Below are 24,702 nucleotides of genomic sequence, written 5' to 3'. Positions count from 1 at the left end.
AAGTGTGTCTTCTTCAATGCCAGGAGCATCCGGAATAAGGTGGGTGAACTTGCGGCATGGGTTGGTACCTGGGACTTCGATGTTGTGCCCATTTCGGAGACATGGATAGAGCAGGGACAGGAATGGTTGTTGCAGGTGCCGGGGTTTAGATATTTCAGTAAGCTCAGGGAAGGTGCTAAAAGAGGGGGAGGGGTGGCATTGTTAGTCAAGGACAGTGTTACGGTGGCAGAAAGGACGTTTGATGAGGACTCGTCTACTGAGGTAGTATGGGCTGAGGTTAGAAACAGGAAAGGAGAGGTCACCCTTTTAGGGGTTTTCTTCGGCCTCTGAAAAGTTCCAGAGATGTAGAGGAAAGGATTGCAAACATGATTCTGGATAAGAGCAAAAGCAACAGGGTAGTTGTTATGGGGGACTTTAACTTTCCAAATATTAACTGGAAACGCTATAGGTCGAGTACTTTAGATGGGTCCGTTTTTGTCCAATGTGTGCAGGAGGGTTTCCTGACACAGTATGTAGATAGGCCAACGAGAGGTGAGGCCATATTGGATTTGGTACTGGGTAATGAACCAGGACAGGTGTTAGATTTGGAGGTAGGTGAGCACTTTGGTGATAGTGACCACAATTCGATTACGTTTACTTTAATGATGGAAAGGGCTAGGTATATACCGCAGGGCAAGAGTTATATCTGGGGGAAAGGTAATTATCATGCGATGAGGCAAGACTTAGGATGGAGAGGAAAACTGCAGGGGATGGGCACAATGGAAATGTGGAGCTTGTTCAAGGAACAGCTACTGCGTGTCCTTGATAAGTATGTACCTGCCAGGCAGGGAGGAAGTGATCGAGCAAGGGAACCGTGGTTTATTAAAGCAGTCGAAACACTTGTCACGAGGAAGAAGGAGGCTTATGTAAAGATGAGACATGAAGGTTCAGTTAGGGCGCTCGAGAGTTACAAGTTAGCTAAAAAGGACCTAAAGAGAGAGCTAAGAAGAGCCAGGAGGGGACATGAGAAGTCTTTGGCAGGTAGGATCAAGGATAACCCTGACGCTTTCTAGAGATATGTCAGGAATAAAAGAATGACTACGGTAGGAGTAGGGCCAGTCAAGGACAGTAGTGGGAAGTAGTGCTTGGAGTCCGAGGAGATAGGAGAGGTGCTAAATGAATATTTTTTGTCAGTATTCACACAGGAAAAAGACAATGTTGTCGAGGAGAATACTGAGATTCAGGCTACTAGGCTAGAAGGGCTTGAGGTTCATAAGGAGGAGGTGTTAGCAATTCTGGAAAGTGTGAAAATAGATAAGTCCCCTGGGCCGGATGGGATTTATCCTAGGATTCTCTGGGAAGCTAGGGAGGAGATTGCTGAGCCTTTGGCTTTGATCTTTAAGTCATCTTTGTCTACAGGAATAGTGCCAGAAGACTGGAGGATAGCAAATGTTGTCCCCTTGTTCAAGAAGGGGAGTAGAGACAACCCCGGTAACTATAGACCAGTGAGCCTTACTTCCGTTGTGGGCAAAATCTTGGAAAGGTTTATAAGAGTTAGGATGTATAATTATCTGGAAAAGAATAATTTGATTAGAGATAGTCAACACGGTTTTGTGAAGGGTAGGTCGTGCCTCACAAACCTTATTGAGTTCTTTGAGAAGGTGACCAAACAGATGGATGAGGGTAAAACAGTTGATATGGTGTATATGGATTTCAATAAAGCGTTTGATAAGGTTCCCCACGGTAGGCTACTGCAGAAAATACAGAGGCATGGGATTCAGGGTGATTTAGCAGTTTGGATCAGAAATTGGCTCGCTGGAAGAAGACAAAGGGTGGTGGTTGATGAGAAATGTTCAGACTGGAGTCCAGTTACTAGTGGTGTACCACAAGGATCTGTTTTGGGGCCACTGCTGTTTGTCATTTTTATAAATGACCTGGAGGAGGGCGTAGAAGGATGGGTGAGTAAATTTGCAGATGACACTAAAGTCGGTGGAGTTGTGGACAGTGCGGAAGGATGTTACAAGTTACAGAGGGACATAGATAAGCTGCAGCGCTGGGCTGAGAGTTGGCAAATGGAGTTTAATGCAGAAAAGTGTGAGGTGATTCATATTGGAAGGAATAACAGGAAGACAGAGTACTGGGCTAATGTTAAGATTCTTGTCAGTGTGGATGAGCGGAGAGATCTCGGTGTCCATGTACATAGATCCCTGAAAGTTGCCACCCAGGTTGAGAGGGTTGTTAAGAAGGCGTACGGTGTGTTAGCTTTTATTGGTAGAGGGATTGAGTTTCGGAGCCATGAGGTCATGTTGCAGCTGTACAAAACTCTGGTGCGGCCGCATTTGGAGTATTGGGTACAATTCTGGTCGCCGCATTATAGGAAGGATGTGGAAGCATTGGAAAGGGTGCAGAGGAGATTTACCAGAATGTTGCCTGGTATGGAGGGAAGATCTTATGAGGAAAGGCTGAGGGACTTGAGGCTGTTTTCGTTAGAGAGAAGAAAGTTAAGAGGTGACTTAATTGAGGCATACAAGATGATCAGAGGATTGGATATGGTGGACAGTGAGAGCCTTTTTCCTCGATGTCTAGCACGAGGGGACATAGCTTTAAATTGAGGGGAGATAGATATAGGACAGATGTCAGAGGTAGGTTCTTTACTCAGAGAGTAGTAAGGGCGTGGAATACTCTGCCTGCAACAGCAGTGGACTCGCCAACACTAAGGGCATTCAAATGGTCATTGGATAGGCATATGGACGATAAGGGAATAGTGTAGATGGGCTTTAGAGTGGTTTCACAGGTCGGCGCAACATCAAGGGCCGAAGGGCCTGTACTGCGCTGTAATGTTCTATGTTCTGTTGACAGAGCGTTCACACCCATCTTCTCAATGGGGTCCCCATTGGGGGCATTTGATCTTGGATCACTGGGCCTGGGGGGGCGGAGCAGAGGGCAACAGGGGATGGGGTGCAGTCAGGCCTGCTGTGAAGATTAACGTGACAGAGGTGTTATATGTTAAATAATGACTTATCTAAAATATATATATTACTCTTGAATCCACCAGGATGATAAAATGACCAATAGGTTCTCGTTGAAAGATTAACTATTTAATGATTAATAAACTGAGTCCTTTTACTCAATACTAAACTAACAATAAAGAAATAAAGTACAATACAGATAACTCTATAACTATACAATATTATAACAAACTAGTTCTAACTTCTCTCACTCTAGCTATTTTTTGTCTTGCTTGTTCGCTGTTCTGAATTATCTGTATCATCATCATCACCTGACCTAGAAAAGGCAGAAATCCAGTTCATATAGTATCTGACTGTGAGACATCTAGTGTTGAAATGACTGTACTTCATTTACATACATTGATCATGTATATTGATATCTGAATATCACTACAAGAGGCTTCCCATGTATCAGGTGTGACATGTTTTTAACAGTGAACACTGGACATTTCCATTCCCCCAGGTACATATTGTGACCCCCCGCCCCCTCCAGTGCCCACTCAATAGTCCTCACCTTTCTTGCTATGTCTAGATGTGTCCCCATCACGCACATCAGATGTGGAGGCAGCCTGCTGCTTTCCACGCCCTGTGGCCTTTGAAGCCCTTGGCAGATGACCTCTGGACGACCAGGAGCCTGGGAGACTTACCAATGTCACTGGCATTGCTGTGGCACCCTGTTCTGCCCGCTGCCTTTGAGATGCACTGGTGCCGGAAGGGGGGATTCAGAAGAACTGGAAACCGCTATCGTCTCCTTGGTGGCAGGTCCCTGGTTGGCATCCAGTGCTTCCTTCACCCTGATGGTGCCTGTAGGACCCTAAGGGTCTCCATGGGACTGAGGGGCAGCAGGAGTGAGCACCAGAGGCCTCTGCGTCATCTGGCTCTGCCAATCCTGGCGCCTCCCCGTTGTCTGCACCATGGTGTCAACTCCCTCAGCAATGTTCCTCAGTGACTGGGCCATGCTCTACAGTGTCTCGGCAATGTCCAACTGCATATGGAACATGTCTCTCATTGACTGGGACATGGTGTCGAGGCCCTCAGCCAGGTCAGATTGAGCTATGCCTTGGACATCACCACTGAGGACGCTGACCTCATGCTCCAGCCTTTTCACTCCCCTCCTGAATCTCAAAGCCATGTCCTAGCATCTGCATGAGCTCTGGAATAACCTTGTCCAGATGTTTGGCATCTGACTGGAACTCAGCTGAGTCCTGATATCCAGCAGTCCTCTGACTGTTGACTCCATTGGATGTACCTGCCTCCATCTGCTGTGCATCAGCAACCGTGTGGTGCTCACCAGATTGGGCCTCAGAAGACATCCACTATGTCCCCCATAGAGGTGCACATCTCTGTGCGGGTGGAAGGTGGGGGTGTTAGCTTTGACAACTCCATGGTGGTCTCCTCAGAGCTCTCCTCCGAAGTGGTCCCTTGGGTTGTGGGTGGCGGAGGGGGGGACGGAGTACAGCTCCAGCTGGCCCCTGTCCCATCAGATGGAGATCCTGCAAGAGAATGGACATGAAGGGGTGGTGCTGGTGGGTGCCTGGGGGTACTGAGGAACAAGCATGAGGGGAGGGTGCGGGGTGTGGGGGGAGGTGTATAGAATTTGAAGGGTGGCAGGTGGAACTTATGCCAGGAGAGAGGTGGTAGTTGCAGCTCGGTGGAAGTTGTTAATCTTCTTCCTCCATTGGACGCTGGTCCTCCTGGTCATGCTGCCTGCACTGACAGATGCTACCACTGCCTCCCAGGTGGTATTGGTGACCCTGCTGCTGGCCCTCTGACCCCCTCAGGGGAACAGGATGACCTGTCGCGCATCCACAGCGTCAAGAAATCTGGCCAGGTCGGCATCGCCAAAGCGAGGAGCAGGACTGCGCGCTGCCATGCTTGTGTGTTGAATGGAGTGAGTGGTGAGGGAGTGTTTAAAAGCAGCTCCCCCTGTTAGCGGCAAAATGCTGAGCATGAGTCTGGTGAATCAGGCAGCGAGACAACCAGTAATTGCAAGAAACTCGTGGGGGCTTATTTCTGACACAGGTGCTGTTAAATTCAGGCCGCAATCTTACCAACGCAGCCGTCAAGAAACACCCCGGCAATCACGGCCAAAATGACACTTGGAATTATTCTGTTAAATCGTGCCCATAAACTGATTCTGTATCACGCTTTGTTCCCACTGATTTTCTGTTATTCTACTCATTAGCAGATTTGTTCAGTTTTCTGTGGTCAGCGTCTTTCTCATTTCATTGATGCCAGCCATACCAAAATCTAGAATCTTCAAATCTATTACACATTCCTCCCTTTCAGGCACAATGTTGAACTTAATTTTATTATGATCACTTGTAAATAAATATTGATAAACCATTGGGCTGGTGATCAAATCAGCTCATTACTCAATATTAAATCTAACCTGCCATTTCACTTAGCCAGTTCTAGAATATGTTGTTTCAGACACACACTCTAGAATTGTATTACCTTTTTGGCATGTGCCAGTCTGTTCAGCCCAAACCACTCTACCTTTACTGCATGCTTGTCTAATCTCAGCATTTATACAAGCTACCACTTCACAGCCACTAATACCAGAGTCCATATATACAACTTCCACTGCAGCCCTAAATCCTTTTCTATTTCTTAATTCTAACCATAAATTCTTCATTGTCGGCTGACCTCTCATTATATCCTCTCTTATCATTGAAGTGACTTCATCCTGAATCATCAAGGCTATTTTCCCCTCCACCACTTTCTCTTTCCTTCCTGTCGACCTTCTGTCATAGCTTCTTGTAACAGAAGTGAGAATAAGCCCCGTGGACCTAAACATCCATGATTCATCTAAGTCTGTTCAAAAGATTCTGTGCAAACACATGGATTATTAATCAATCTGTTTAACTTCTAATTAATTCTCTGATTCACCTTGGTCAGAGGGAGATCAGAAGGCTCCAGGGAAATTCATATTGGATCTGGGCAACATCAGAACAGTCGGTGGAGGGGAGGAGTGATCGGAATCGATGGTGGAGATCAGAATGGTGGTGCGGAGATCAGAATCATCGGGGGGATCAGAATAGTCAGGGGCGATCGGAATGGTCGGGAGATATCAGAATAGTCAGGAAATTTCATATTGATCGGGAGAGATCGGAATGATCAAAATGGTCGAGGTGAGTTCAGAATAGTCGGGGGGGGGGGGATTGGAATAGTCGGGGGAGGTGGGAATAGTTGGGAGGTATTAGAATGATCGGGTGAGATTGGAATGGACTGAGGAAATTGGCATGGTCGGGAAAGAATGAAATGGTCGGAAGATATTGGAATAGCCGGAGAGATTGGAATGGTCACAGAGATCAGAATGTTCGGAGGGGGGTAATCGGAATTGTCAGGAATATCAAAATGTTCGGATGAGATTGGAATGGTCAGGAGAGATTGGAATGGTCGGGAGTGATCGGAATGGTCGGGGGGAAATTGGAATGGTCGGAGGGGCTATCAGAATGCTTGTGAGAGATTGGAATGGTTGGGAGAGATCAGAATGATCGGACAGATCGGAATGATTATGGAGAGATTGGAATATCGGGAGAGATCGGAATCACCGAGGAGAAATTCATAGAATCATAGAATTTACAGTGCGAAGGAGGCCATTCGGCCCATCGAGTCTACACCGGCCCCTGAAAGACCACCCTACATAAACCCACACCTCCACTCTAACCCAGCAACCCCACCTAACCTTTAAACATTACGGGGCAATATAAAGTGACCAGTCCACCTAACATGCTGCACATCTTTGGACTGTGGGAGAAACCCACACAGATACAGGGAGAACATGCAGACCCCGCACAGACAGTGACCCAAGCCGGGGTCAAAACCGGCGCGAGCGTTGCCGGCATCAACGGGCCATTCTCCATGGCCACAGCCGGCGCGGGTCCGCACATGCACGCCACGGCCGACGCGGGTCCGCGCATGCGCGACACGGCCGTCTCCGCGCCGGCCCGCAGGCAACATGGCGGAGCCCTACAGGGGCCCGGCGCGGAGGAACATAGGCTCCCCCCCCCCGGAATTAGCGTGCCCGCCGATCAGTTGCCCCCTATCGTGGCGTGGCCACCGTGTAGGCCCTCCCTGGAGTCGGCTCCTCCCGCCCCCCCACCAGGACGGCCCCCGCAGCCAGAACGCCGAGGTCCCGCCGGGTAGCACCATATGCAAACGACGGCGGTGGGACTCGTGGAACTCGGCGGGCACTCGGCTTGTCGAGAGTGGAGAATCGCCACGGGGGCCGCTTTCAACAGCCCCCGACTGGCGCTGCAGCAACCGCGCCGGCGCGATTGCCACCGATTCTCCGGTCGCCGGAGAATCGGCGGCTCGGAGCGGCATGGCGGGATTCGCGCGCCTCCCTGGCGATTCTCCGACCTGGCGCAGGCTCGGAGAATCCCGGCCATTATGTTTATGGACACATTAGTTAAAATCGTTGATACAGAAATCAAATGTGGAAAGTAAAGAATGGTCAGCAAGATAGGAATAGTCGGAGGGGGGTTTGGAATAGTCAGGAGACAAGTGCATGGTCAGGAGTGATCGGAATGGTCAGCGACATAGGAATAGTCAGGAGGGGTTCGGAAGGGTGGGGAGAGATCGGAATGAATGGGAGAGTTCAGAATGATGGGGGTGAGATCGGAATTGTCAGAGGGAGTTCGGAATGGTCGGTGGGGGGAATCAAATGGTCAAGTGACATTGGAATGGTCAGGAGAGATCCGAATGGTTGGGTGACGATTGGAATGATCAGAGGAGATCAGAATGGTCGGGGTAAGATCGGAACGGCCGTGGGGAGATCGGAATGGCCGTGGGGAGATCGGAATGGTCAGGAGAGACCGGAATGCACGGCAAGATAGGAATGGTCAAGAGGGATCAGAATAGTTAAAACAGATCGGAATGGACGGGAGAGATTGGATTGGACAGTTCAGAATGGAGCGCAATGATTGGAATGGTTGGGAGTGTTCAGAATGGTCGGGAGAGTTCAGAATGGTGGGAGAGGTCAGAATAGACCGGAGAGATCGGAATGGTTGGCAGAGATCGGAATGGCCATGCGTGATTGGAATGGACAGGAGAGATTGGAATGGACTGGAGAGATCGGAAAGGTTGAATAGATTGTAATAACTGTGGGGAGACAGGACTGATTGGGGTCAGATCAGAATGGTCATGAAAGATCGAAAGAAATGGACAGGAGTGATCGGAATAGCTGGGAGAGATTCGAATGGACAGGAGAGACCAGAATGATAGGGAGAGATCAGAATGGTCGGGGGAGATCGGAATGGTCGGGAGAGATCAGAATGCTCAGGGGAAGATTGGAATTGTTGGGGAAGATCAGAATTGTTAAGAGGAGATGGGAAGAGATTGGAAAGGGAGATTTATTTTTGGGTTGGAGCTATCAATGGAGTGTACTGCTCAGACACCATTAAACAGACTTTTAGCAGTTATAAAAAAGTATTTATTGGCATTCCTAAACTATATACATATTTACAATAAAGCATATCTGTATGGAGAGAACTTCATGAAGTCTTCTTACATGTTGCTACGTAGCTCTATACTGCTAACCTAAGCTCTAGCTTAGGTACCTTTTTGTACCACTGGTGATGGTTTTGCACTCCCAAGTTAACCCCAAATGCTGCGTTGGGGGGAGACCAGAAGAGTCTGGGGTTTTGAATCATGGCAAGCTTGTGAAGCAAGTAAAGTAGATCCAGCAGGTAAGTCACAAGGCGGTTACCTCCCAGATCCAGCAGTCCTCAAGTCTCTGGATTTCCCAAGGAATACATGGTTAGAGAATGTTTAAAATTTAAAATGACAGTCAAATATAAAATAGTGGTTAAAAATGAAACATGGCCTCATTATAGTATTTAAATTGCCAACCAGCCTCCTGTGATCAGGTGGGTTGCCCATTATCTGTTAAAGGAACCTCTTTTAAATCATTGTCTGACCCTGGTTTTCCTTTTCAATTTTTGTCATGCTGGCTTCTTTTAAATTGCAGATTTTGGGTTTACACTGCAGACTTTGATTAAACTGAAAACACCCCGGGTCTAAGGTGTCATTTAAACTTGCCCAGGCACAACTCTCGACCCAGTGTTATGTGGCAGGGTCCCGTGATGTCATTCTGATGGACTTGGCTAGCAGCCAATACACTCTTTTGAAATCCAGGCCTTTGACGGGCCCTCGATTCTGATTGGTGTGGGCTGTTCCAGAAAGTTCTGCAGAGAGAGGCAGGCTGTCTCTTAGGTTTTAGTGTCGTTTTTGGACAGAGCTGAAGAAGGCTTTGAGTTCTCTTTCTCTGAAGGGGGTGGATCTCTCTCAAACCCCCAGTTGGAGGCTCTATTTTCTCCTCCGCTGAGCTGGTAATAATAATAATGTATTATTGTCACAAGTAGGCTTATATTAACACTGCAATGCAGTTACTGTGAAAATCCCCTAGTCGCCACATTCCGGCACCTGTTCGGGTACACTGAGGGAGAATTCAGAATGTCCAATTCACCTAATAAGCACGTCTTTCGGGACTTGTGGGAGGAAACCGGAGCACCCAGAGGAAACCCACGCAGACTCGGGGAAAACGTGCAGACTCCGCACAGATAGTGACCCAAGCCAGGAATCAAACCCTGGTCCCCAGAGCTCTGAAGCCACATTGCTAACCACTGTGCTACCATGCCACCTTAAGGAAACAGTAGATGAAAGATCGACGAGGTTGGGATAAGCATTCTCTGTGTGACTGTTTTTCCAAGTTAGTTTTCCGTTGGCTCAAGAAGCTGGAGGGTACAAGCCCTGATCTCTCTGCTTTGATTGGTCTCTGTCTGAAGGTGCAAAATAAAAACCTTTGTCTCTGTAGAGTCAGATTGACTCAAGGAAGTTCAATCCATTGCTGTCTCATAACGCCTGGCCCTGGGTCACTGTCTGTGTGGAGTTTGCACATTCTCCCTGTGTCTGCATAGCTCTCACCCCAACAAGCCAAAGATTGACCCTGCTAAATTGCTCCTTAATTGGGAAAAACTGCAGGGCACTCCCTGATGCCCCGGTACGTACAAGGCGACATGTGTGCCATCAGTCATCCCCTGGACCTGGGGCATCCCGGCGATGGTGGAGAATCCTGCAGCCCGGGCATCTTGGTGGGCTTGGTCCTTAATTGGAAACAATTTTAAGAATGGAAGTTCAGTCCAGCAGAAGCTGCAGGCAAAGCCAGTGGTTTAAAGCAGTATTCTTCAAACAGTTTTTCCTGGGACCCACTTTTACAAACCTCTCGACCTTCGCAACCCACGCCGGCCGACCTTCGTGACCCACTCCACCTGAACTTCGCAATGCACCATTTTCACTTACCTTTAATGCGACAGGTGAGCCTGCTTGCTCCTCACAATCTCACTTGCTTTGTCATTCAATGTTACATTTCTGCTAACGACTTCAGCTGACAATTTAAGTCCTTGCTGCATCCTTTGAAAAAAATCAAGAGGTTTGTCCTCAAACTCGCCTTGCTTCAAATGCCTTTGAAGTTTTGAGGGATTGAAACTTTCATTTGCCAGTACTTCCCTGCACACAAGACAGATGGGCTTTGCATCCTGATTTGCATTGGCAAAATTAACAATGCCATACCTCAAGAAATCATCTTTACACTGCTTTGTTCCCGATTTCAGTTTCTTCTTCATGAGTTGTTCACCGGAGGCCCTGGAGTTCTGAATACAGCTCACACCAGCACTGCTTTGTCCTGCCGTGGACTCTCCTGAGGAGCTCTTGCTAGCAGATTCAATAGTCAGATCTCTGACCCTCTCTTCCTGATTACAATATGATCCATCTTCAGTCCTTCACACAGTCTTGCTTGCTTGCTGCTGGCAGCTACACAATGGAGGAATCTCTTCTCTGTGATTTTGTACCTAAAGCACGGACCTACAGGGTGTGTGACGTTAGTGTGCGTATCTGGTGCATGATCTGCTCTCTGCCACCGTTTCTGGCTGGGAGGCTCTAGCGTTCGCATTTTAAGGCCAGTTTCGCCCGGCTTGCTGAAAGGTCGGTCACGTCCGGAATTCTAAACAGCTGGTCGTGGCCTTTGGGCGTTTGTCCCATGATTGGGAACACCATGACCAATTGCTCCGAGACCCTCCCGATACCTGCCCACGACCCACTCGCAGGTTGCGACCCTGAGTTTGAAAAACCCTGGTGTAAAGAACCATCTTTAAACTCTCGTGGGGAATGCCAATCTTACCTCAGTGAGGTTGAGGGTTAATCTGGTGGAGACCAGTCAGGATTGAAACGGCCTGAATGGGGGGGGAGAGGAATCTTCAATGTGAAGACCCCGGTTGCCCAATGACTCCCAGTAGGAAGTTTTACAGCCTGTGAGTTCTAAATGAAGACAGATACTAAAAGATCCAAACTAACCAATGATTTTCAACACCTTGTATTCTGAAGAGATCACTGTCTACAAAGACCTCAACCTTAGCAGCAAAGATCCACAAATCTCTCATACCCAGTTTAATCTCATTATTTTGATCCTCCCCTTCCCAACTGTGTGTCTGTCTTGTGTGTTTTGGTGGAGGGTGGGATGGTGTTAGGGGACTATTAGGTTAGCAGACCGTTGTTCTGTTATCACCATTACATGTTTAACTCTTCACTTGTTGTAAAAAACAATTATTTTGTGTTTCACTTACAAACCTGGTGCCTGTACGTCATTGAAACAGTCAAGGGTCAAAGATCTCAGGAAAACATACAAATTATTGGTTAATTCACTTATGTTTGGACTCTGGGGCCTGTGAGGCTAGAATTGACCACCCACTAGCACAGGGTGTTGTAACATCTGTACCGTCTCATTGACGCCGCATGGCGTGATGACGCAAAGGACGTGACCCCCACCCCGGAAGACCCGACAAGATGGCCGCCCGCCACGCAGCCTCAAGGTTCCAGGACCGCGACATCGAGGCACTCCTGGACGCAGTTGAGGAGAAGAGGGAGTCCCTGTACCCCCCGGACATGGCCGCAGGGTCGCCGCACGCCTCAGCCGGAGTCTGTGGAGGAAGATGGCAGAGGCCGTCAGCGCTGCGGTTCTGACACCACGGACAGGCACCCAGTGCCACAAGAAGGTGAACGACTTTGTCAGGGCAGCCAGGATGAGTGTCCCCCCCGCACCCACCCACCCCCCCCCCCCCGCCTGCCCGATGTGCGGCACACCCCCAGGTGAAACCAACCCTAATCCTGACCTCTGCACTATACGCGCAACCGATGGCGTGCATTCATATACCTACCTAACACTGTTGCCTTTTACCCCGACCACCCACCCGCCCCCCCACAAGAAAGCGCGCACACAACAATAGGGAGCATGAGAGGACTGGAGGGGGCCCAGCTGATGAAAGGTCACTCACCGTATATGAGGAAAGGGCCCTGGAACTGGCTGGTGGACCTGAGGACCGTGAGGTTGCCGATGCATAGGTCGGGGGCCCACCAGCAAGTGAGCCACCGACAGCCCATCCCCATATCCCCCCCTCCCCCATAACCCCCTCCCCCATATCCCCCTCCCCATATCCCCCCAATATCCCCCTCCCCCATATCCCCCCTCCCCATATACCCCATATCCCCCCTCCCCATATGCCCTATGTCCACCTCCCCATATCCCCCCTCCCCATATCCCCCCGTACCCCCCTCCCCAATATCCCCACCCCATATCCCCCATATCCCCACTCCCCCATATCCCCCCTCCCCCATATCCCCCGTATCCCCTCTCCCAAGATACCCCTCCCCATATCCCCCCTCCCCATATCACCTGATCACCGCCTGCGTGTCTAACCATGCATGCTTCATTGTGTATCGCAGGAGCAAACGGTCGACGCACCCATCCCCGCAGATGCCGACCGCCCGCAGGATGCCCCAGGGCGACCACGGGAGACGGAGAGACCTGGAGCAATCGGGAGACGACGCCCCCGTCTCATGCGGGTGCGGCGACGCAGGCATGTGCCACCCAGCGACGAGGGGGGCAGCTACAGGGCCCCATCGCAGCCGAGCCACGAAACCACTACCCAGGACAGCCCCACCCAGGACAGCCCCACCCAGGACAGCCCTACCCACGACACCACTACACAGGACACCTCTACACAGGACACCTCTACACAGGACACCCCTACCCAGGAGACCCCTACCCAGGAGACCCCTACCCAGGACACCCCTACCCAGGAGACCCCTACCCAGGAAACCGAAATACAGGACAGTGACACAGAGTGGATGGGTGGAGACGAACCGCCACCCCAAAGTACCATGGACTCAGAGTCGGACGATGCGCGCGACACAACGCCACTGCTGTCTCCAACACCCTCCACCATCGCAGAGACACTCACCTCGGTTGGGCAGTTTAGTGATGAGGCGCCTGGTACACTCACTGGTGCGCACAACACAGCTGTACAGGTACAGCAGGTGGAGGTAGGAGCAGCAGAGGGGCCGGTAGCTTGGAGGGCATCCTGGCGCAAGCGAACATCTGCCGCCCAGATGGGTCCCGGGTTCATAGAACATAGAACATAGAACGATACAGCGCAGTACAGGCCCTTCGGCCCACAATGTTGCACCAACATAGGAAGTCAAAAAACAAAAGCCATCTAACCTACACTATGCCATTATCATCCATATGCTTATCCAATAAACTTTTAAATGCCCTCAATGTTGGCGAGTTCACTACTGCTGCAGGTAGGGCATTCCACGGCCTCACCACTCTTTGCATAAAGAACCTACCTTTGACCTCTGTCCTATATCTATTACCCCTCAGTTTAAGGCTATGTCCCCTCGTGCTAGCCATTTCCATCCGCGGGAGAAGGCTCTCACTGTCCACCCTATCTAACCCCCTGATCATTTTGTATGCCTCTATTAAGTCTCCTCTTAACCTTCTTCTCTCTAACGAAAACAAACTCAAGTCCATCAGCCTTTCCTCATAAGACTTTCCCTCCATACCAGGCAACATCCTGGTAAATCTCCTCTGCACCCGCTCCAAAGCTTCCATGTCCTTCCTATAATGCGGTGACCAGAACTGTACGCAATACTCCAAATACGGCCGTACCAAAGTTTTGTACAGCTGCAACATGACCTCATGACTCCGGAACTCAATCCCTCTACCAATAAAGGCCAACACTCCATAGGCCTTCTTCACAACCCTATCAACCTGGGTGGCAACTTTCAGGGATCTATGTACATGGACACCTAGATCCCTCTGCTCATCCACACTTCCAAGAACTTTACCATTAGCCAAATATTCCGCATTCCTGTTATTCCTTCCAAAGTGAATCACCTCACACTTCTCTACATTAAACTCCATTTGCCACCTCTCAGCCCAGCTCTGCAGCTTATCTATGTTCCTTTGTAACCTGCTACATCCTTCCGCACTGTCGACAACACCACCGACTTTAGTGTCGTCTGCAAATTTACTCACCCACCCTTCTGCGCCCTATTCTCTAGGTCATTGATAAAAATGACAAACAGCAACGGCCCCAGAACAGATCCTTGTGGTACGCCACTTGTGACTGTACTCCATTCTGAACATTTCCCATCAACCACCACCCTCTGTCTTCTTTCAGCTAGCCAATTTCTGATCCACATCTCAAAATCACCCTCAATCCCCAGCCTCCGTATTTTCTGAAATAGCCTACTGTGGGGAACCTTATCAAACGCTTTACTGAAATCCATATACACCACATCAACTGCTCTACCCTCGTCTACCTGTTCAGTCACCTTCTCAAAGAACTCGATAAGGTTTATGAGGCATGTCCTACCCTTCACAAAGCCATGCTGACTATCCCTAATCATATTATTCCTATCTAGATGATTATAAATCTTGTCTCTTATAATCCCCTCCAAGACTTTACCCACAACAGACGTGAGGCTCACCGGTCTATAGTTACCAGGGTTGTCTCTACTCCCCTTCTTGAACAAAGGGACCACATTTGCTATCCTCCAGTCCTCTGGCACTATTCCTGTAGCCAATGATGACATAAAAATCAAAGCCAAAGGCCCAGCAATCTCTTCCCTGGCTTCCCAGATTCCTGGAGTTACCACACCCACCCATAGCCTCGATGCAACCACCGAACCTGGGACGAGCGTGACGGCCGACTTGCAGCGGCTGCAGTCGCAGGTGGAGGAGTGCACCCGCATCAAGGAGCTGGGAGTGGTGCCGGTCATGCGTGCCACCCAGGCCGACACTGCACGGGTGGCGTCCGCGGTGGAGGCAATGGGTGCGACGGTGTCAGACATGGGGAGCAGTATGCGAGGCCTGGGACTTTCCATGCAGGCGGCGTCTGTGACCCAGGATATGGCTGCCCTCTCACAAGAGGCCATGAGCCAGCGGCAGATGACAGAGGTGCTCAATCCCGTGGCCCTGTCTCAGCAGGCCATGGCCCAGTCTCAGCAGGCAATGGCCCAATCCCTGCAGGCCATGGCCCAGTCTCAGCAGGCCATCGCTGAGGGCATTGCCGCCATTGCCCATGTGTTAGCCGACGTCGCACAGTCACAGACAGGGATGGCCAACTCCCTGAGCTCCATGACTGCAAACCTGCAGACCCTTGTCGATACCAGCACGGGCCTCCAGGACTGGCAGCGCCAAGTGTCGGAGGGGTGTCGGATGGCCGGTCTGTTCGCACCCCCGACCTATGTAGAGGCCTGGGGGCTATTGGGCACCCCGAGGGAGGAGGAGTTGCTGGCGCCCGTCCCTGGTCCCCCTGTCGGGGAGGTCCAGGAACACTGCAGCACCTCGGACTCCCCCCCCCCACCCCCCCCCACCCCCCCCCCCCCCCCCCCCCCCCCCACCCTTCCGTCCCAGGTGCATCGGGTGGGCAACGGACAGGACAGGCTGGCAGCTCGCCATCCCAGTCGCCCGGGCCGCAGCCTGGCCCATCTAGGCCAGGACGCCCCAGGAAACGACTGCCAAAGGGATCCCGAGTCAGAGGGCAGGAATCGCAGGAGTCCACCTCCAGTTCTGCTGTACCGTCTGGGGAACCACCTCGGCGTAGTCAAAGGGCCCGTAAGGCCAAACAATTAGACCACTGAGTAAGTTGGCACGGGTGCAGGGCACAGACGAGTTTTAGGGGCTAGGGCACGTGTATGCACTGTTTGTTATTAAAATCCCTTTAACACTGACAGAAGCTGCCTTTGTGCTCTGTCCGAAGCGTGCGGGGGTGTCATGTACGTTGAGCGCCAGTGTGTGTGTGAGGGGTGGTCTTACGTCGGCCTCAGGTGAGTCTGCCCCCTTCTCCCTGGGCCGCCCTCACCATCCCCCCGGGCAGAGGACGGGACCGTGCGCTGCAGTGTCACAGCCGCATGCAGGGATAGTCCGGGTGGATGGTGGTACTGTGGCCATGGGTCAGACATCGTCCAACGATGTGGAGCCAGGAGCTCATCGCAGGGCGGGTTGTCATCATCCTCCATGGCCTGCAATAGACACGCTTCCATCGGCGCCCGTGAGAGCCTGGCCGTCGTGTCACAGGTGGATCTGCAATGGAGGGGTGGTGTGCATGCGGGTGGGGTGGCTTTGGTGGTGGGGGGGGGTGAGGGTGCTGGGGGGGTGGAAATGTTGGGGGGGGAGGTGAGGGTGTGAGGGTGTTGCCATGGTGTGCGGTATGTGGCCATACTCGCCGATTCCCACAACCACTAGTCAGTGAAGCGGGCAGCTATCAGCCTGTCCCATGCCCGCTGGCCCTGCCGGTAATGGTGGACAGCCACCCGCCAATGTGTAGCCCGCCTGCCCTGACCATTGCCCCCATCCCCCTCATCTGGGAGGACTGCGCCTCTTCCTGCTTCTCCTCCACTCCGCCCTTCTCTGCCTGCGGAACATCGCCCCTCTGCTGGGCTGTGTTGTGCAGGATGCAGCACACCACAATGATGAGGCCGACCCTATCTGATGGATACTGGAGGGCCAGAGAGGTCCAGGCACCTGAAATGCATTTTGAGCACGTCAAAGCACCTCTATCACACCCCTTGTCGCTGCATGGGCGTCATTGTAGCGGTTCTCCGCCTCATTGCGTGGCCTCCGTATAGGCGTCATCAGCCACGATCGCAGTGGGTAGCCCCTGTCGCCCAGCAACCAGCCCCTCAGCCGGAGGTGGTGTTCCTCGTACATGCCGGGGATGTAAGACCGCGACAACACATATGAGTCATGTACACCTCCCGGGTACCGGGCGCAGACGTGCAGGATAATCATGCGGTGATCGCAGACCACCTGGATGTTCATGGAATAGGTCCCCTTCCTATTGGTGAACACGGCCCTGTTATCTGCAGCTGGCCGCATGGCGACGTGCATCCCATTGATCGCGCCCGAGACCATGGGAAACCCGGCCACGGCAGAGAAGCCCACGGCGCGGGCATCCTGGCTGGCCCGGTCCACAGGGAAGCGGATGTAGAGGTCCGCAATGGCATATAGGGCGTCTGTCACTGCCCGGATGCACCGGTACACCGATGTCTGCGAGATGCCGGACAGGTCCCCACCCGGCCTCTGGAATGACTGTGTGGCATAAAGGTTCAGGGCCACCGTAACCTTGACGGACATGGGGAGAGGGTGTGTGTGTGTGTGTGTGTGTGTGTCGTCGTCCCAACCCCCCGTGCCACGCGATGCCAGGTGTGCCAGCAGGTGGCAGATGTGTGCCACGGTTTCCCAGCCCATCCGGAGTCTCCTCCTGCATTCCCGGTCCATGAGGTCCTGGTACGTCAGCCGGGGCCGGTACACACGGGGCCTCCTCGGGTGCCTCCGTTGCCGTGGCGCCGCAACGTCCTCCTCCCCCTCCTCGTGTTCCTCCTCCACTACGTGCTCCCCCTGCTCCACCTCCTCCCCGTCCTATCGAGCGGGTGTCCCTCCAGCCTGGGCGGCTGCCGCCTGCCCCTCTGCGGCATGCTCCTCTGCGGCAGCCTGCACCGCCTCTCTGGCACGCTCCTCCTCCCCCTCCTCCAGGGCAACATGGAGAATAGCAGCTGCCGCCGTGGCGGCCAACATCGCTGGCTGATCAGAAAACATGACGGCCTGCGGTGGGGGGGGGGGGAGAACGACGACATGACATCATTGCCTGTACCCCACCTCCCCCCAGCCAGGTGGCATGGGCTGCATGGGCGCGACTGTTGGAGGATGGCACCTGGCCAGGCGGACAAACTCCCTTGCCCTCGCAACCCCCGTCCCTGGCAGTCACCCCCCCCCGTACCCGGCACTCACCCCCCCTTACCCGGCACTCATCTCCCCGTCCCCGGCACTCATCCCCCCGTCCCCGGCACTCACCCCCCCGTACCCGGCACTCACCCCCCCGTCCCCGGCACTCATCCCCCCGTCCCCGGCACGCATCCCCCCGTACCCGGCACTCACCCCCCCCGTCCCCGGCACTCATCCCCCCGTCCCCGGCACTCATCCCCCCGTCCCCGGCACTCATCCCCCCGTCCCTGGCACTCACACCCCCATCCCCGGCACTCACCCCCCATCCCCGGCACTCAATCCCCCCATCCCCGGCACTCATCCCCCGCACTCATCCCCCCCGTACCCGGCACTTGCCCCCCCTGTACCCGGCACTCACCCACCCCGTACCCGGCACTCATCCCCCCGAACCCGACACTCACCCCCCCCTATACCCGGCATTCATCCCCCCGTCCCCGGCACTCACCTCCCATACCCTGCACTCACCCCCCCCCTCCCCGTACCCGGCACTCATCCCCCCGTCCCCGGCACTCATCCACCCGTACCCGGCAATCCCCCCCCCCCCGTACCCAGCACACACCCCCATACCCGGCACTCACCACCCCGTCCCCAGCACTCATCCCCCCGTACCCGGCACTCACCCCCCACCCGTCCCCGGCACTCATCCCCCCATACCCGGCACCCACCCCCCCGTACCCGGCACTCACCCCCCGTACCCGGCACTCATACCCCCATACCCGGCACTCACCCCCCCATACCCGGCACTCATCCCCCCATCCCCGGCACTCATCCCCCCCATCCCCGGCACTCATCCCCCGTCCCCGGCACACATCCCCCCGTCCCCGGCACTCATCCCCCGTACCCGGCATTCACCCCCCCCGTACCCGGCACTCATCCCCCCGTACCCGGCACTCATCCCCTCGTACCCGGCACTCACCCCCCCCCCCGTACCCATCACTCATCCCGCCGTACCCGTCAATCATCCCCCCCGTCCCCGGCACTCACCCCCCCCCCCATCCCCGGCACTCAATCCCCCCATCACCGGCACTCAATCCCCCCCATCCCCGGCACTCACCCCCCCCCCATCCCCGGCACTCAATCCCCCCATCCCCGGCACTCAATCCCCCCATCCCCGGCACTCAATCCCCCCCATCCCCGGCACTCATCCCCCCCGTACCCGGCACTCACCCCCCCGTACCCGGCACTCATCCCCCCGTCCCCGGCACTCACCCCCCCGTCCCCGGCACTCACCCCCCATACCCGGCACTCACCCCCCCATACCCGACACTCATCCCCCCGTACCCGGCACTCACCCCCCCATACCCGGCACTCATCCCCTCGTACCCAGCACTCACCCCACCCCGTACCCGTCACTCATCCCGCCGTACCCGGCACTCATCCCCCCGTACCCGGCACTCATCCCCTCGTACCCGGCACTCACCCCCCCCCCCCGTACCCGTCACTCATCCCGCCGTACCCGTCACTCATCCCCCCCGTCCCCGGCACTGACCCCCCCCATCCCCGGCACTCAATCCCCCCATCCCCGGCACTCAATCCCCCCCATCCCCGGCACTCATCCCACCCATCCCCGGCACTCACCACCCCGTACCCGGCACTCACCCCCCCGTACCCGACACTCATCCCCCCGTACCCGGCACTCATTCTCCCATACCCGGCACTCATCCCCCCGTCCCCGGCACTCACCCCCCCCGTCCCCGGCACTCACCCCCCCCGTCCCCGGCACTCACCCCCCCATACCCGGCACTCACCCCCCCCCATACCCGACACTCATCCCCCCGTACCCGGCACTCACCCCCCCATACCCGGCATTCATCCCCTCGTACCCAGCACTCACCCCACCCCGTACCCGTCACTCATCCCGCCGTACCCGGCACTCATCCCGCCGTACCCGGCACTCACCCCCCCATCCCCGGCACTCACCCCCCATACCCGGCACTCAATCCCCATCCCCGGCACTCATCCCCCTGTCCCCGGCACTCATCCCCCCGTCCCCGGCACTCACCCCCCCTTTACCCGGCACTCACCCCCCCTGTACCCGGCACTCACCCCCCCCCCCATACCGGACACTTATCCCCCCGTACACGGCATTCACCCCCCCCTCCCCGACACTCATCCCCTCGTACCCGGCACTCACCCCCCCATACCCGTCACTCATCCCGCCGTACCCGGCACTCATCCCCCCGTCCCCGGCATTCACCCCCCCCATCCCTGGCACTCACCCCCCATACCCGGCACTCAATCCCCCCATCCACGGCACTCATCCCCCCGTACCCGACACTCACCCCCCCCGTACCCGGCACTCATCCCCCCCGTACCCGGCACTCATCCCCCCCGTACCCGGCACTCATCCCCCCCGTACCCGGCACTCATCCCCCCCGTACCCGGCACTCACCCCCCCCATATCCGTCATTCATTCCCCTGGCCCCGGCACTCACCCCCCATACCCGGCACTCACCCCCCCCCCCGTACCCGGCACTCATCCCCCCCGTCCCCGGCACTCATCCCCCCCCGTCCCCGGCACTCATCCACCCCCGTCCCCGGCACTCAATCCCCCCATCCCCGGCACTCATCCCCCTGTACCCGACACTCACCCCCCCCGTACCCGGCACTCATCCCCCCCCGTACCCGGCACTCACCCCCCCCATATCCGGCATTCATTCCCCCGGCCCCGGCACTCACCCCCCCATACCCAGCACTCACCCCCCCCCCCCGTACCCGGCACTCACCCCCCCCCCGTACCCGACACTCATTCCCCCGGCCCCGGCACTCACCCCCCCATACCCGGCACTCACCCCCCCTGTACCCGGCACTCCCCCCCCCCCCCCCCGTACCCGACACTCATCCCCCCGTACCCGGCACTAACCCCCCCTCCCCGGCATTTACCCCCCGTACCCGGCACTCCCCCCCCCCCCCCCCCCCCCCGGACCCGGCACACATCCCCCCGTACCTGGCACTCACCCCCCATACCCGACACTCACCCCCCGTACACGGCACTCACCCCCCCGTACCTGCCACTCACCCCCCCCATCGCCGGTACTCACCCCCCCTTCCCCGGAACTCCCCCGAAGCCCACCCCACTCCACCCCCCCCCTGCCGCACACACACCCACACACACCTCTCCCCCACACACACAAACTGCGGTCACGCCTTCACCTCTCCTGCGGCCACCCCCTAGGCCATGACCTACCTCCACGCTGGACGGCGTCAACCATCAGCACTGGTTGACGCCGTTAAAAAGGCATTTTGATTTGCGCCAACGTGACCTATGGTCACGTAGGCGGGACTTCGGCCCATCTGGCCGGGAGAATATGGGCAGCCCCGGTGTCCATTGTCTCGCGCCCGCCCCTGCCATCATCCGAGGTGGACGGCGCGACTTTTCACCCTTCGGAGAATTCGGCGGGCGGCGGAGGCGGGATTTACGCCGCCCCCCAGCGATTCTCTGACCCGGCAGGGGGTCGGAGAATCTCGCCCCAGATACATGTACACATGTCTATTTGTGAATGCATCCATCTCTGTGTGCATGTGTCCATGTCTCCTGGAACTTGCCTGTATGCAGACATGTCTGTCTATAAGTGTGTGAACATGACTGTTTCTATGTGTGAATATATCTCTGTGTGAACATGCCTGTGTCTACGTGTGTGCATGTACTTGTTTCTCTGTGTGGCTTTATCCGTGTTTATGGACAGAATCTTCCAGTCCCACCAGCAGCAGGGCTTGGGAGTGTAATTGTGCCTGAGGCGTGATGAACTTTAGCAATTAAGTTCTTTTTTTAAATAATCTTTATTGTCACAAGTATGCTTACATTAACACTGCAATGAAGTTACTGTGAAAAGCCCCTAGTCGCCACATTCCGGTGCCTGTTCGGGTACACTGAGGGAGAATTCAGAATGCCCAATTCATCTAACAGCACGTCTTTCGGGGCTTGCCAGAGGAAACCGGAGCACCCGGAGGAAACCCACGCAGACACGGGGAGAACGTGCAGACTCCGCACAGACAGTGACCCAGCTGGGGATCAAACCTGGGACCCTGGCGCTGTGAAGCAACAGTGCTAACCACTGTGCTACAGTGCTGCCCCCTCGGAACTTCAAAGGCGGGTCAAGCTTCTCAATGAATCATGTTGGGAAGCCCTTTTGCAAGCATTAGCAAGTTGTGCATGCTCATTGAAAGACCACTTTGCCGCAATTAAGTACTCCCTCCGAATTAAGTTCCTTGCCAGTGAGAAATTAGAACATTCATGTTTACGACTGCACATACATGGTGTGCACATGGCAATGTAGATTTTTCCATGATTAATGGTGAGTCCCTCTTTGGGGAGAATCTGTAAATGTAAGCTTATGCTTGAGATGGGGTAGTGGCAGTGCATAGGAACATAGGAAATAGGAATTCAGCCCTTTGAGCCTTCTCCACCATTTAATCAGCGACACGGTTACAGGTTCCATTCCCGGCTTGGGTCACTGTCTGTGCAGACTCTGCATGTTCTCCCCGTGTCTGCGTGGGTTTCCTTCGGGTGCTCCTGTTTCCTCCCACAAGTCCCGAAAGACGTGCTGTTAGGTGAATTGGATATTCTGAATTCTCCCTCTGTGTACCCGAACAGGCGCCGGAATGTGGAGACTAGGGGCTTTTCACTGTAACTTCATTGCAGTGTTAATGTGAGCCTACTTGTGACACGAATAAAGATTATTATTATTAATCAGATCATGGCTGATCTCTTCCTGGTCTCAAATCCACCTCCCTGCCTGTTCCCCATTTTCCTTCAACCCGTTTTGAAATCAAAAGTATATCGATCTCCTTCTTGAAACCATTTAATAATTCAGACTCCACCGCACTATGGAGCAGCGAGTTCCACAAATTCACCATCCTCTGCGAGAATTGGTTCCTCGTCATCTCAGCGAAAATTCCATTTGCCTTTTTAATTACATGCTGTACCTGCATACCAGCTTTCTGCAATTCATGAACAAAAACACCCAGATCCCTCTGCCAAGATGCATTTTGAATCTGCTTTCCATTTAGATAATAATTTGCCTTTCTATGTTTTTGGCCAAAATAGATAACCTGATACTTATCTACATTAAACTCCATCTGCCACATTTTGGCTATTTCTCCTAGCCTATTTAGATCTGTCTGTAGTTCTTTAATCTCCTCTTCACTGCCTGATTTGCCACCTGGTTAGTATCATCTGTAAATTTTGCTATATTACACTCTGCTGCTGTTTGCAGATCATTTCTATAGATTGTAAACAGTTGAGGTCCGAGGAGTGATCCCTGCGGCACCTTGCTAGTTACAGTTCGCCAGCCAGAGAAGGGCTCGTTTATTCCAACCCTCTGCTTTCTGTCAGTCAGCCAATCCTCAATTCAATCTAGTACTCTATCCAAGTTACGTGAAGGATGGCCAAGGAAATAGGAAAAGTTAATAGAGAAGGGTGGAGCAGTGGCCGGGCAAAGGTGCTGCAGGTTGTGCAGGTGCCCCTCAAATAAGGCACTTGGACCTTCGACCCCATGAGGTAATGTTGGGGATGGCAACTATCTGCCTGCCTCCGTCGCAGGATTCGGTAAGCTCCTTACTGATGCACTTGATGAGCTGAACAGTACAAGATCTCACCTGGTCAGCCATCCTGCCCCCCAGCGGAAATCACTCTTACTTGCCGAAACTGAAAATGGAAGATTCTGGCCGATGTGTGTCTGCTTTTATATGTCTGCTTTTGTGTGTGTATGTGTGGGAATGTGCGCATACCTGTTTGTATGGATGTCTGTATGTGTGTGTTTGGCTGAGTGCTTGTCTGTATCTGTACATATTCATGGACTGTGTCAAACTCTGAGAGTTCACTGCTGTGTATTTTATCTATTTTCAGAAGCGGCAGTGTCAGTGGCCTTACCTTGAAGCTGATGAAGACATCTGTCATTGAGATGCTTGACACACTGTCTGATGATGACTACATAAATGTTGCTTCGGTAAGTGCAGGATTTAATACTGCAAAACACATACCCTGTTAAACTTAGAACATAGAACATAGAAAATACAGCACAGAACAGGCCCTTCAGCCCACGATGTTGTGCCGAACCTTTGTCCTAGATTAATCACAGATTATCATTGAATTTACAGTGCAGAAGGAGGCCATTCGGCCCCCTGAGTCTGCACCGGCTCTTGGAAAGAGCACCCTACCCAAACTCAACACCTCCACCCAACACCAAGGGCAATTTTGGACACTAAGGGCAATTTATCATGGCCAATCCACCCACCCTGCACATCCCTGGACCGTGGGAGGAAACCGGAGCACCCGGAGGAAACCCACGCAGACACGGGGAGGACGTGCAGACTCCGCACAGACAGCGACCCAAGCCGGAATCGAACCTGGGACCCCAGAGCTGCAAAGCAACTGTGCTATCCACAATGCTACTGTGCTGCCCTTAAGAACAAATAAATCTACACTATATCATTTTACCGTAATCCATGTACCTATCCAATAGCTGCTTGAAGGTCCCTAATGTTTCCGACTCAACTACTTCCACAGGCAGTGCATTCCATGCCCCCACTACTCTCTGGGCAAAGAACCTACCTCTGATATTCCTCCTATATCTTCCACCT

At 54.0% G+C, this 24,702-nt stretch overlaps 1 protein-coding gene across 4 annotated transcripts in view; it reads left to right on the top strand.

Moving 5' to 3' along the window:
* cacna2d2a (calcium channel, voltage-dependent, alpha 2/delta subunit 2a) overlaps nucleotides 1-24,702 on the top strand; it is a 1,719,882-nt gene that overhangs the window by 1,149,590 nt on the left and 545,590 nt on the right. For all 4 annotated transcript variants that reach the window (XM_072472012.1, XM_072472009.1, XM_072472008.1 and 1 more), the window contains one exon: nucleotides 23,969-24,068. In XM_072472012.1, the coding sequence (XP_072328113.1) occupies nucleotides 23,969-24,068 (100 nt within the window). The remainder of the gene's footprint in view (nucleotides 1-23,968; nucleotides 24,069-24,702) is intronic.

The sequence above is a fragment of the Scyliorhinus torazame genome, chromosome 13 (genome assembly GCF_047496885.1).
Source record: "Scyliorhinus torazame isolate Kashiwa2021f chromosome 13, sScyTor2.1, whole genome shotgun sequence".
Lineage (NCBI taxonomy): Eukaryota > Metazoa > Chordata > Chondrichthyes > Carcharhiniformes > Scyliorhinidae > Scyliorhinus > Scyliorhinus torazame.
The sequence above is the reverse complement of the archived record's forward strand: the minus strand, read 5'-3'. Positions and strand labels throughout refer to the sequence as shown.